Raw genomic sequence first — 14,683 nt, 5'->3', positions numbered from 1 at the left:
TTGATTAAATCCCTAAAACAATGGTTTATTCTAATAGTGGAGGAGACCAAAGTGTTACAATGTGAGTGAACTGTTCCGCCCCTGCTTAGTAGTGACCTGCTCTACCTTTGTTTTCATCCAAAATGGTGAAGTAGCATAAAGAAACATGAAGAAGAGAAAAAACATGTGAAGGAAGAGGGATACAAAGAGTGAATGTAAGTTACCTGTTTTTCTCCTACTTTGTGGTTAGCTGTTTTGTTATTGATTTGTTATCTAGAAAATTGAGTGATGATGGGAAGAAACAAAAGTATGGAAGAACGATGAGGAATAGAGAGGACGCTTGGCCCTAATTTCCAAAAAGGACAATGAGAATAAACAGAGAGGGACAATGTGAAGAAACAGAGCAAATTCATTTGTAGGGTTAAAATGATCTTTATCATCCAAATTTGTTTTGAAGATAGGCAATGGGGTTAGTTTCCAATGATAGAGAGAAATTAAGATAAAAAAAGCATGATTGGCCATGCTTTCCCATTACATCACGATTTACAATCAGGGATGGTTTTGTTTCTAATTACTTGGGCGAAAAAGAGAGAGAATGACATGCTGAGTTAGGCAGAAAAGAAAGACTTAGAAAGGAAATAATGGAGACCCTCTAGAATTGCAGGGTTAGGGTAGGGTAAAGGGAGAGGCCATCTGATGTGGCCATATTTCTTTTAATATATATGATAATTTTTGCATGGATGATAATATGTGAATGATTTATGAGTAAACATGTGTCCACAAGTTGACTCACGTTCGAATTCATAACTTTTTTTTTTTTTTTTTCATTTGTCTACTGTTAAATAGATGAACGGAAAGCTTTAGTCATTTGGTTGAAATAAATATGTCGACATTCATCACAATCATACACGTTACGTTAATATAAAAAACGACCCAATCCAACCTATACTCTTGCAACAAGCAACTCGCATTCAAATTTGATCCAAAAATCATGGGATTTGTCGTTATTGAGAAAAATAAAAAGTTAAATAAGAATATTTTAGTTATGTTGTATAATATTAATGCTTTTAAAGGGTGATTTTAAAATTAAGTTCATATATTAAGTTAAAAGATTATTTTAAAATCTAGATGACTATTCATCTTTCCACAGTTTATACTTGAGCATTGTTTGGTGACAAATGTTTGTTTTTCATCCAACCATCACCACATTAGTAGTCACAGTGTTGATACTTTGCTTCCCATAGTATGAAATATAAAATTCATGTTTTTTGAAAATACCCCCATCAAGATTTTCATGAAAATGTTTTATGATTGCGTTGTGTTGTAGAGAATACATTAAAAAAGGCTATATTTGGTTAATAGGTAATGGATGGGACATTGATGCATTGAGAGATCCTTGGTTACCACATGGTCGCCTCCTTATTATTCAACATTGGCCTTCTCGTCCTATGAAAGTAGCAGAGCAGATTGATTAGTCAACAATGACTTGGCGAGAAGATCTATTAATATCTATTTATGATTCAACTACTACTGCCTCTATCCTCTCTATCACACTTCCAGTTGCTGCTAATGTAATGAATGGCCAAGCCAGCACATCTACTTCACACCACATTGCAGGTCAAGTACCATGGGAAGAAGTTCTGGAGTCTTAACACCATGAGCCCTAAACTTTTGTTTTTCATCTAGCGTATATTACAAGATGTTCTTGCAATTAGAACTAGACTCAGTAAGGTTTTGCGGCATATTGATAATTTATCTCCATTCTGTGAGCAATCAGAGGAGGCTAAGGAACATTTATTCCTCCATTGTCCAACTACTCGCTTAGTGTGGTTTGGGTTAGACCTCATTTTCAAACCTGACTCCTATCCCCAACGAAGTGTTAATGAATGGATTTCTCGACACCAGGGCTCTAATGAGAACCACCTCCCTCTTTGCACCAAATTCTTCATTATATTATGGAACATATGACTTGCCCATAATGCTCTCATCTTTCAAAATCAAGTTTTGGAGATCTAACATTATTCTCCATAAAGCTTACACCCAATGAATGCTACTTAATGAAGCTACTTCCCAAATCTACACTCCTCAAGCATCTCATGTTGCTGCTATGACTCATATTCAACAATCTCATTGGACTCCACCCGTTGGCTATGTCAAAATAAACTTTGATGGAGAAACTTCATCTAATACTTCAAGGGCTGGTATTGTGATACAGGAACCAAATGGTGCTTTTCTATTTGCTTGTGCTATTCCCTTGGAAGCTTCTTTAGCTTGGCTTACTAAAACTACAGCTCTTTGGGAAAGCATCAATTTTGCCATTTCATTGGGCTTAACCTCCGTAATTTTTGAAGGTGATGTGAAATCTACTATTCATCTCTTGTTGGAGGATTCATCTACACCTCCATGGAGTATCCACACTCTCATTATAAATTTCAAGAGATATCTTCTTCACCTCCCCTCATACTTAGTTACTTTTGTTCCTCGATCTTGTAATCGAGTTGCACATCATCTTGCCAAGCATGCTCTTTCCTGTTCTTCTTGTATAATTTGGTCTCTACCTCTTAGTTTCCTGATTCCTAATTTGGAATTTAATGTAACTGAGTAATTTGTTGAATGGATTTGCCTAAAGGTGCTCTCAAAAAAAAAAAAAAACATTCTCAACCAAATAGAAAAATTGATTGTTGGGCTCAGAACATCGATACATTTATACTTGAAACACCACTTACTGAAGAGAGAAACCTATATAGTGAAAGACAATTCACATATTAAGATAACATTTTAACCATTCTCCTGAGAGTTTTTCTCTTTGTAAAAATTTAAAGCAAAGAATATATATATATATAAGATGTTGTTTGGTTGCACATAAATGAAGCAAAACAAATTATTTCCTTGACATTAATAGTGAATGGGGAAGTGTTTTGTTTAATGTGGAAAACAAACTTGATTTTGGAGATCTTTCTATAATTAATATTCACTTTTTGAAAGTGTTCATTTGCATAACTATTTTATGTGTAACCAAAACAACATAATAATAGCAATTTTCAAGAAATTATTCAATTTCTCTTCATTTCACATGCAACCAAATTGAATTATAGTTGTCATTGGATTGCAAAATCCAAACCAATCTTTAGCCTTGGTGTTGTTTAAGCATTTTAGGGCATGGTTGGGATTGTTGTGTAGCATGCCCATTTCTCTGCAATGAAGACATCACACAAACAATTAAACATTACCAAACCATGATCCTATGTTGGTTAGTTTGATCAAGTACAAAATGAGTTGTGCTACCTCTTGTCTTGGGTTATGTGAAACCCATTTTCAGAGGAGAAAGCATTGACGTTTCTTGCTCAAGGGAGCCGTTTTCATCTATATGATGCCTAATGGTGCTTATGTGTAATAAAAAGCAATATACAAAATTTGAATTGAACATTGTGTACAACCTGTTTCTTTCTCGATTTCTAATACATAAATCAGATACAACTAAACACCCATACAACCCCAAAATACCAAACACCTACTTAGTGGTTATCTACCATTGCATTTAAGCATGATTATTTATACAACAATGCCTATTTCTTCATTTTTGGTTAATCGCGTTTGATATATACTTATTTTCTTTATGCAGTCAAACTATTTTACTTTTTACTAATAATGTTGCAATTAGAATATGGCCACTCAAAGAACTAGTTTGCTTTTTCATTTATTACACCACTCTTTTATCCTCCTATATAATGCATTAATGCTGTTGGATACCTATAGGGCATACCCGAATCACCTGATCTCGAATATACCCAACTAAATCTTAGTCCAATTCCAAAAAATCTTTAGGTCTTTATCCAATCAAATTTTGGACCCGAATGAATATAACAAGTAAAATCCATGTTTGATCGATTTTAACGTAACCTAAACACTATCCAACCCTTCTAAGTAGGAAGGAATGATCATGACCCTGGCTAAGTTGATTTTAAGTTGTTTTGGGCTGGCTCAGTCTAATGTTGGGCCTAATAATAATATATGCCTTGGCCTAGTTTATGTGGGTTGGGCCAGGCATCTTAGCTTATTCACATACCTTGATGAAATTAATAAATTTATCTTTAAACTTAAAAATCAAACCTGTGCTTGTATCCAAAAGCGCAAACAAAATTACATACAAAGCTTTATTGTAGATATATCGTCGTCATCATCATCATCATCATCATTATCATCATTCAAGCATTATTCTATTTAATGCCATATTCACTAAACAACTCAAACCCACTAAAAGCTATGGATAAAGTGAAGGCTTGCTCGGGGCGGAATGGGGAAGTTTGGGGTTGGAAATCCATTAAAATTTAATTAGGCCAAACCCAAAAGCCTAGGCCCAAATCAGTGTAAATTCTTCAAATCCAGTATAACTTTCCAACCCATCTGCCAACTAAATGGCATGTAAATAATGATTAGTGACCTTTCATAGGTTTGAGTATGAAACCATCTAAGTTAAAGAATAGCAAAGCACTCACTAATAGGGACATTTTGTAAAACAATATAGAACTTTGATCAAACCCCTTATGTTGTTCCCCATCTAGGGGTGTCAATGGATAGTTTTTGGTGTTGGACCCTATCCAAATTGAAACCAATTTTGGGGGATTGGACGGACTCCTAAGATATATTGAATTGGACCAGTCAAGACTTAATGGTTCAAAGTTTTTATTGGATTGGATTGGACATGGTTTTTCCTAATGGATTGATATTGGATTGAGTTAGATTGAACCAATATCCAATCCGTTGAAAGAAGATAAGAATAAAAGTGTTAATGGACCAAGTTTTGATTAGAACAAATCTAAGGTGGTGTTTGGCGCATCTTTTTAGTGTGTCTTTTGGTCTGTAGAAAGATCAAAAAGTGGTCTTTTCCATTTGGTATCATGTAGACCAAAATACCTGAAGTGTATGCAGAAAAAGACTAAACAAACTAATAATTGGAAGATTCAAAAAGACTAAACAGCTGGATAGACCATGATACAAACCAAATGGTCTTGGTCTTTAAAGACAAGACACCAAAAGATCAATGTGTTTTCTTGTCTATTGGGTTGTTGAAAGATTTACCTAGAAAGACTTGTCAAACAACCCCTAAATTAAAAGCAAATTGAACAGATTGGATAGTCCAAGCGTTGAATTGGACTAGTCCAAAATGGTCCAAAGTATTCATCGGTTTGGATTTACCTAATCCATTTCTAATTGACTCATATTGGATTAGATTAAAATGGATAAAATCTAGTCCAACTGACACCCCTACCCATCTACATCAAATTCATCCAACTCAAGTTGACAGAATCCATTAGGTTATGTAGTAGGGTTGGATTCGAGCTGAGCTGAGCCAAATATTTTGCTTCGAGTTTGGCTCACCATAAAACTATGTGGCTTGAGCTTGAGTTTGGCTCGACTCAAAAGCTCATAAATTTGATCTCGACTGTGAGCCAAACTCCTTATAAATAAATAAATATATATATATAATTATTTTTTATTATACATATAAAAATCAAGAATTATAAACACTAATTATTATGCACATAAAAAAAATATTATTTATTTATATATAAATATTATAAAAATATTATTATGCATATAAAACTAGTTTATATATATACTCAGATTTAGTCGTTACAAAACCATGCACGCACTGTCCTCATAGCCACTTGTAGTTGTGCATTGGGAGTATCTCCCATTAGAGAACATGCATAGGGCTCGAGCTTGTCTTGAATCTCGATTTAGACCAAGCTGAATCAAAATTTTCACGAGTTCAAATAAAGCTTGGTTCATGTTCACCCCTAAATTGCATTCCTACACTATTGTTGAAGATTTGATGAATCATTGGTATATATATATATATATGCCTAGAAATATTGGGCTAGGTTTAAAATTTTGGCCCCATACCTAGGCTAGGTTTCAATACAAAACCTTAATTTTTTTTGGTATTTGGTGATGCGCACCACACTTCCTGAACGCTAAGGTTGCAATCGAATTGAGCTCTAATTGAATAGTTCGGACCCGAATTTGATTAGGCTCGATTCAAGTTCAATTTTAGTAAGCTCAAATTGAGTTCAAACCTTGGGGTAAGCTTGATTAGTTATTCGAGCTTGAGCTCGACCAATAAAAAGTTTGGCTCGATTAACAAATGCATACATACTTATACATATGCACATATTATTTAATATAAAAATATACTTTTATATTATATATATATATACACACACTCAACACACACACACAATAGGTACCCTGTACTTTGGGGTACTCAAGTGTATTTTTATATTTTTATTATTAGAGAATATCATCACCAAAAATTTTAAATATGTTATTTTGTTGTCTGTGCGAGAACGTCATCATGAGAATGATTAATTTCATAAATACATGGGAAGGGTATTTTTTGCATTCTATAATGTTTAACTGACAGAATACTAATGAATGGACCTAAGTGTCTATTTTTAAGAGTTTAGGGTACTCAAGTGTTGCGATTGAAAGTTCAAGGTACCTATCTATCACTACCCCAAAGTATAGGGTACAACTATATTTATTTTTGTGCTTTCAAGGCGAACTTGAGTTCATTGAATATTTAATCGAATTGATCTCAAGCAAAAAAATATAGTTCAAGTCAAACTCGAATCTAATAGTATTTTAGTCAAGCCAAGCCTAGGCATACCAAAGTTCTACTCGGTTACACCCCTATTGAACGCAATAGCTATTCAGCGGGCCGTGGAACAAATGGTAATATTCTACTCCATGGAACTGATGGGCCCACTATGAAAAGGTGTGGGTCCCATTATTTTGTTATTAGTATTAAAAATTATGGAAAATTCCACTGTAGTATCTTGAACTTTGGGGCTAGTGTCAAGTTAGTACTCAAACTTTCAAATGTGTCACTACAATACCTAAACTTTCAAAAAGTGTCAACTTGGTCTTTGTCGTTAACCGACCGTCAATTATCTATTGAAAACATCAAAACTACCCCTTCAAAATAAGACACTATTCATTGTCTTCTACATTGAGTGAACCGGTTATGAAATATGATAGAGGGAAACAATAACTGAAAGCAAAGAAATAACTAGACAATAATAATGTGTTTCAGATCTAAAGGTAGAAGACAATAGCTTCATTAGTCTAGTATCTCAAACACCTAAACCGGTTGGGTCTCAAGGTAGAAAACAATGAACAATTTCTTCTTTTGAAGAGTAGTTTTGACATTTTCAACAGATAGCCGACGATTGATTAACGAGAAAGATCAACTTGACACTTTTTGAGAGTTTAAATACTGCAGTGACACATTTGAAAACTCCCATACTAATTTGATACTACCTCAAAAGTTCAGGATAGTAAAGCGAAAATTTTCCAAAAAATTCTTATTGCTTCCATAAAAATCGGATTTAATCCTCACACCATTCTCACGGCCTTTTCGGCCGTGGATCGAAACCACACAAATATTCCCAATGCACGGCTGAAAAGGGCTGTGAAAACGGTAAGAGCACAATTTTGTAAGTACAGAATCCATCATCGGTTCCGCCCGTTGAACAACCATCGCGTTCAGCTAATCTCCACACTAATGACCCCTGCCTTCCCCAGAGTCGGCTAACATACCAACTGATCCACCTAGGAACTAAGACCCAGAGGGCCCCTCCTTTCTCTTCCGCTGCAACAGAGCCCTCCGTTCTTTGTAAAATTCCATTTCACCCTCCGAATTCGGGAGGCAAGCAAGCGGTGGCGGGAGAGAATGGCGAATAACGGAGAGATATTACTGCTAGAAGCACCTCCTGAAGCGTCCCGGCCGGCCTGGCCCGGCGTTTCGAAAGAAGAAATCATCGACGCACTTCCTTACATTGACGATGACTACGACGCCATGAAGAAAGAAGTCAACAGGTTGGTCGAAGAAGAGATGCGACGGAGCACCAAGAAGCCAGCTGATTTCCTCAAAGATCTCCCTTCCGTTCCCATGTTGAACTTCGAGGTGACTGCTTCTCTCATGCTCTATATTAGGGCTCATTACAGTCCTTCATTTTATTTGTTTTCGAATTTTTGAAGAGATGCTTGCTAGGAATTTAGGGTTTATTAGTGTATTGCCATTTTGGTTATGTCTTTGATTATTCCGGATGCTTTGTGGATAGTGTGGTTTCTGAAGTTACATAAAGAAACAGTTCAAGAAAGAGAAAAACTTAACGTTCCTTAGGTTAGACCTTGTTTACATGGTTTGTGAGACTAGCTTTACTTGAGAAATCGGGTCATGATCTTTGTGCGATCTAAGACTTCTCAGATTAACCTAATCATCAAGTAATGGAAATGCTGAGGATTCTATGGCCATATTAGTATAGTTTCCCCAAATAATTGGGATTGAGACTGATCTGAGTTGAGATTGAGGATTCATCTTAAGAAACTGATAGCATGCATTGATAAAATTTGGTGGAAATAAATGATCCGTTGTCAATGAAATGACTTTTGTGGCAATGGCATATACAACCTGAAGGCTCAGCATTATTTGCTCCTTTTCAACTCTTAATGATCTTTTAATTTTCTTTTATATCTTCTCCTCGAACATCATATCTCACTTTAACTACAATTTTTTATTTTTTATTTTTATTTTTTAAATGAAAGGTAGAAAATAGTATAGAATTTTTGGGATGGGTTTCATATTCAATTCTGATTGGTTTGAATGATTTTGTATGAGAAGAAAAGGGTACACTATAGGCCACATGCTGTCTAATCTTGGCCACATGCTGTCTAATCTTGGAAATTACATCTTGGCCACATGCTGTCTAATCTTGGAAATTACATCTTGGCCACATGCTGTCTAATTAAGAATAGCTGACATTAATGAAATATCTACTAAGTGAAACAATACATTGGCCACATGCTGTCTAATCTTGGAAATTACATCTCAGAATCACCCTATGCTTGCTAGAGAATATGAACGTGTTAGAGCTGCCAAGCCTCCTGCAACCCTAGAGATGTCTCGTTATGGACTAGAGCCACCTCCTGTAAATAAACGCAATGATGTTGAAGCTTGGAAACCTGTTGTTGGAAATGCTCGAGGTTTGCTGCAACACCAAATACTGAGGTATCTACTTTGATGGTTTAGCTGATTTGGTGGTTTCGATGTTTTTAGGAGGAATATATTTAAAGTTGGCATCTGTGACAAACTTTGCTTTGGTAGATATTACATATTCATTGGGCCATTACCCAATGTTGGTCATGGCTATCCAAGAGCAAGAGAGAACGATCAGAATCACAAAACTAAACTTTTATTCATTAAACTTTTACTACCTCTTTCTCTCACAGGCACACACACATCTTGGCAAATTCTTCTCTCTTATCTTTGTGTATTCTACTTATTAAAAAAAGCATGCTTGTGCTGCATACCTCTGGAAAGTTGATTGCTTTGTGTCATGCTTTGGCATCTGAAAACACTTGTTCTAGCTATGATAGCAATAACCTACTCCAAAACTTCCATCCAAACTTGTCAATCAAACTAATTCATACTCTTCTGCATTGATGGTACTAAAAATTGAGGATAAGGGACAAAGAGAAGGATAATTTCTGTATCAGGTACTAACACAATCTTATGATATTTATTTTTTGATCAAAATCTTATCATCTTTATCTTATTCAACAGTAAAACATCTCTCCCAGAAGTATTACTAATTTGCATTGAGAAACCACCTGGCCCACCTGCGTCTAGTAGCCTAGGTGGTTTCTCAAGAGGAAGGTGACCAAGAAGGGCTCCCTTCCTCCTTTAACTCCCTTTTTTTTCCTTCTTCCTCCATTCCTGTTTGCATGTTTAACCCTGTGTTCTCTTGCCTTCCTTTTTTTGTGTGTGTAGATCCAGTTCTAGGCCAGATGGCTATGAATGTTGAGAACCCTTGTGCCTTTACACTTGAAGAGGAGAATAGGAAAATTGAAGCAGAAGGTGAGTCTAGTGGCCTAGGAGGGGGAAGCATTAGAACCAGGAAAAGGAGACATGGTGACCCAAAGGGAGAATGTCATGTCTGTACCTCCGTTTTTGAAGGGAGGCAATACAAAAAATTCAGCCCCAGTTTTTGAAGGGAATAAAATACAAAGTGGGAAATGGTAGGAGGGTTCTCTTTTGGAAGGATAACTGGTGTGAAGAGGGCCCTTCAATGAATGCATTTCCGGACCTGTTTGAAATCACCACAAACAAAAAATGCAACCATTGCTGACTGTTTGGAAAGACAGAATGGCCATTTCACTTGGAACCCCCAGTTCAGGAGAAATTTAAATGATTGGGAGGTGGCATCCCTAATCAGATTGCTCCAGCTTCTGTATGACTCAAACATACCTGCAATAGGGGAAGATAAAAGAGTGTGGAGCTTTGAGAAATCAGGTGTGTTCTCTGTGAACTCTTTTTTTTTAAAGTTGTATGAAAGGAGGAAGACATCTTTTTTCCGTGCCAAAGAATATGGATTAGAGCTGTGCCTTCAAAGATAGCCTTTTTTGTTTGCTTGGCAGTGCTGGATAAGATTCTAACCAAAGAGAATTTAGTCAAAAGAGGGTTAGAAGTTGTAGACATGGCATGTCCCCTATGTATTGGGAATGTGGAGTTCTCTAGCCATCTGCTGTTACATTGTGGATTTACTCACTGGGTGTGGTTAAGAGTGGTGGAATTATTTGGTGCAAAGCTGAAACTAAGGGGACTCATAGAGGCTTGGTGGCTGGGAGGTCTAAGTAAGGCTGGAAAGGTGGCATGGAGCATTATTGCCGCAGCTGTTTTGTGGGCTGCGTGGAGTGAAAGAAATAACAGATTATTTGAAGGAACTCAGAACTCAAAAGAAGATGTTCTGAGGAAAATTCTGGGGATGATCCACTCATGGCTGGCAATACACCCGATGTTTGGAAGACATCCAAGTGTCTTTTTTGAGTTTAATTTTTTTGTTTGTAAGGAGTGGATAGTTTTGTTTTTTGTTTGGTGGGATTGAGGCTGTAATAGGCTGTTTTTGGGTTATTTTGTATATCCTCGTTCATTTCTCTTTGTACAGGGGTTTTCCGTAGTTGATTTTTTTCTTAGGCTATGCTTGGTTTGAAGGAAAAGGTAGGGAAAGGAAGGTAAAGACAGGGGAACCTATACAAGGTTTGCAAAGGTTTCCCTACCTTTCCCTTCCTTTCCCTGCATTTTCCTTCAAACCAAACATAGCCTTAATGAATCACTTACTTTAAAGTAATATTTATGGTCTAGGAAACTAAACTTTCAAAGATAGATAGCATGTGGATTAGAAGCATTTGGGGAATTAGAGGCCTAAGCTTGGGTTTTGCACCTTCTTGGTGAACCTTGGAGGAAATACTCACCGTATGGAAAAATGGGGAGATGGAGTGCTTGGAGGAGCTCATTGGAAACTACTCAGTCTCAATCAAAAGTAAAAGTGCAAATGATGGGACGGACTGGTTTTGACAAATGTGTACGGTCTAAATTCTTATAGAGAAACCAGTTTTGGGAAGAGTTGAGTGCAATAAGAGGATTGTGGTAGGCATAGTTTTCAAGGTGCCAAGGTGAGGCTAGGTGATAGGGGGCACCTTGTCGCCTAGTCACCTAGGTGGGCACCTAGGGGACGCCTAGGCGATGGATTTTTTTAAGTAAAACCATATATCCTAGGGTAGTTCCCTAGTTTCCATAACCATCTTTCCTTAATAATTATCCATAATTTTCATAAGAGAAGTATAAGTTTCATGTTTAAGTCTTGAAAAATCAACATTTTATGAGAAGAAAAAGAAGAAAGGAAAGAACATTAAAAAAGTATAGGGGCTGGACCCCTACTTTTGTTATAGGAAAAGAAAAGAAAAGGTGGAAAAAGAAAATGTGTTGATAGAGAAGTTTGATATGATACGCCTCATATCGGGCATATTGTATTGTATCTTTGGGTTCCCGATGCACCTGTTGATAGGTGTTTTCAGGAACCCATTTTTTTTAAATAATATATATATAATTATATTTAAAAATGAAATTGAAAAACAAAAAAAATAAAGAAAATAGGGGGAGTATCATTATAAGTACTGATACACCTCTGCCTATATACAAAGGTGTATTGATACGTTGAACCATGGGTTCAATAGAACAATTAGCAATGTTTGTGTTGATTAAACCCTAACAAATAAGAAAATAATAGAAAGAAATTAGTATATAAACACATAAAATGAATATTCTAGTTTAATAATGTCTATTTTATAATTATAATGTCAAAAAATAAAAAATAAAAAAAGTATTTTATAACGTAGTACACAAAACTGCTTGGTGATTGGGCGAGGCGAGCCTCCGAGGGCATCTTGTCGCCTAGGTGTCGCCTTGTCAACTATGGTTGTAGGGACCTTGGTGTCTAGGGGGAGATTTCAATGTATTAAGATTTTCAAGGGAAACAAACAACCCAAACCAAGGCGAGCCTCCAAAGGCATCTTTCTTTGAGGATTAAAGAAGCCCTCCCATCCATCATTAGTTGAGCCCAAGGGGCCTTCATTCAAGGACGTCAGATAATTGATCAGATCTTGATTGCAAATGAGTACGTGGAGGAAATGAAGAGATCTAGGAAAAGAGGTTTTGTTTGCAAGCTAGACCTAGAGAAAGCCTATGATCTAGTGGATTGGCAGTTTCTGTTAGAGGTGATGAGGAATTGTGGATTTGGGGAAGGTGGTGCAGTTGGATGATGGGTTGTGTAAGTTATTGTCACTTTTCCATCCTAGTAAACAGAGTGGTTAGGGACTTCTTTCCAGCCTGTAGGGGCATTAGGCAAGGGGTTGGCGAATTATCACTAGGGCTAATAGGGAAGAGGTCATAAGGGGTTGGAGAATAGGCAGAAACCAAGTTCCAGTTACCCATCTTTAGTTTGTAGATGATTTAATGATATTTTGTGATGGAGGCTTTAGTGAGAAGGTGGGAAACTTAAAGGAGTTGATTAAGACCTTTGAAGAAATTGTGACATGGCAGTTGAAGAACGATTTCAGAAGATTTAAATGGATGTCAAGGAACATGCCAATTCAGGTGGATGGGTAAGGAGATCTGCCAACAGTTTGGCAGATAGCTTAGCAAAGTAAGGGGTTCAAAGAACATATGTGTTTTGGGCACATTTGTAATTCTGTACTGGGTCAGCTTACTATGCTGATTTCTTTTGTAACTTCTTGTTGTATCCTAAAGTATTTTAGTCAATAAAATTTTCAAAGTTATTGATAAAAAAAGACCTTTGAAGAAATTTCCAACTTGAAAATCAACTTAGAAAAGAGATGCATAGCGGGGATTAATTTGGAGAATGATGAGATTGCACATTGTCTTGAATGCTCTACTTCCTCTTGGCCTATATCCTACTTAGGGCTTCCATTAGGGGCAAATCCTAGGGAGAGTAGGTTTTGGACTCCAGTCATAGAGAAGTTTGACAAGAGGTTAGTGGCGTGGAAGAAAAACTACATCTTGTTGGGTGGAAGGATAACTTCGATAAGAGCTACTCTTACAAACCTACCTACTTATTACCTCTCGGTCTTTAGGATACCGCCTAGGGAAGCAAAAAAATTAGAAAAATTGATGAAAGACTTCCTTTGGGAGCTAGGAGAGGGGAAAAATGATTTGGCATGAAGTGGTGAAGAGTATTCATGGATGCTCAAAGAATGGATGGGATGCTGGTGCATCAAGAAGGGCTAACATGGCAACACCTTGGAAGGCAATCCACAAAATTCTCCCAAAGTTTCTCAGTTGTGTCAGGTATAATACTTGTTCTGGGACTTCTGTTTGTTTTTGGGAAGACACTTGGGTTGGGGATCTCCCTCTTAAAGATTTTTTCCCTTCCTTGTTTTCTGTTTCTTGGTTTAAAAATGAGGCGATTTCAAAATTCCTTCCTTCTCTGTTAAATCCGTCGGCCTTGTCTTGGGATTTGGGTTTTCATTGAGGGTTAAGGGATGAAGAAGTTGTTTGTTTGGCTAATTTGCTTTGCCTCCTTGAAAAAGTGTGGTTGGATTCTTCTTTGCTAGAAAAGAGGATTTGGGCCCCTCACCCCAAAGGGTTATTTTCTTGTGGTTCCTTTTTTAAGTTACTTTGTAATACCTCCCCTCAACAGGCTTTCCCTTCCAAAGAAGTTTGGTGTAGGCCGGTCCCCCCTAAGGTAATGTCTTTTTCTTGGAAAGTGTGCCATGGGGAAGTCAACACCATGGATAACCTACAAAAGAGAAGACCCTTTATTTGTATCTCTCCTAACTGGTGTACCCTTTGCAGATCTCATGGTGAGGACTGTTATCATTTATTTCTATCCTGTGATGTCATTGCAGAGCTTCGGGGATGGCTTTTATCTCTATTTGGGTGTGGGAGATGCCAACAGATTTAAGTTTGTTGTTCAATTCATCTACCTTCTCATGGCCCCATAAAAGAGGAAGAAGAATGTGGAGGTGTGCAAGAGCAGCGTTGATTTGGACAGTGTGGGAAGAAAGGAATTCAAGATTATCCCAAGAGAAGGAAAGGAGCAGCCAGGCATTGAAGGATTGCAAGGGCAATACATTGGTTAAAATCTATGTAACTATTTCATTCCTTCTCCTTTAATGACCTATGGAGGAACTGGACAGCAGTAGCAAGGTTTTCTACAAACTGGGCCCCCCTCCACAAGGTTTTCTGAAACTGAATTTTGATGGGAGCAGACAAGCAACCCAGGGCCCTCTGGCTGGAATAAACTCAGCCCAAGGTATTTTGGCCCATTCCAGATCACTG

The 14,683-nt window shown here is 37.1% G+C and overlaps 1 protein-coding gene across 2 annotated transcripts in view; it reads left to right on the top strand.

Annotated features, from left to right (window-relative positions):
- Positions 1–7,496: 7,496 nt before the first annotated feature.
- Positions 7,497–14,683, top strand: part of MOS4 (modifier of snc1,4) — a 33,632-nt gene continuing 26,445 nt past the window's right edge. The window contains exons 1-2 of one of the 2 annotated variants that reach the window (XM_010268394.3): positions 7,497–7,951; positions 8,880–9,055. In XM_010268394.3, coding sequence (XP_010266696.1) covers positions 7,718–7,951; positions 8,880–9,055 — 410 coding nt within the window. In that variant the 5' untranslated portion in view covers positions 7,497–7,717. The remainder of the gene's footprint in view (positions 7,952–8,879; positions 9,056–14,683) is intronic. The other variant, XR_736340.3, reaches the window with a different exon arrangement.

This window comes from Nelumbo nucifera, chromosome 2, assembly GCF_055504915.1.
Source record: "Nelumbo nucifera cultivar China Antique chromosome 2, China Antique-T2T, whole genome shotgun sequence".
Classification (NCBI taxonomy): domain Eukaryota; kingdom Viridiplantae; phylum Streptophyta; class Magnoliopsida; order Proteales; family Nelumbonaceae; genus Nelumbo; species Nelumbo nucifera.
This window is presented reverse-complemented; position numbering and strand designations above follow the sequence as displayed.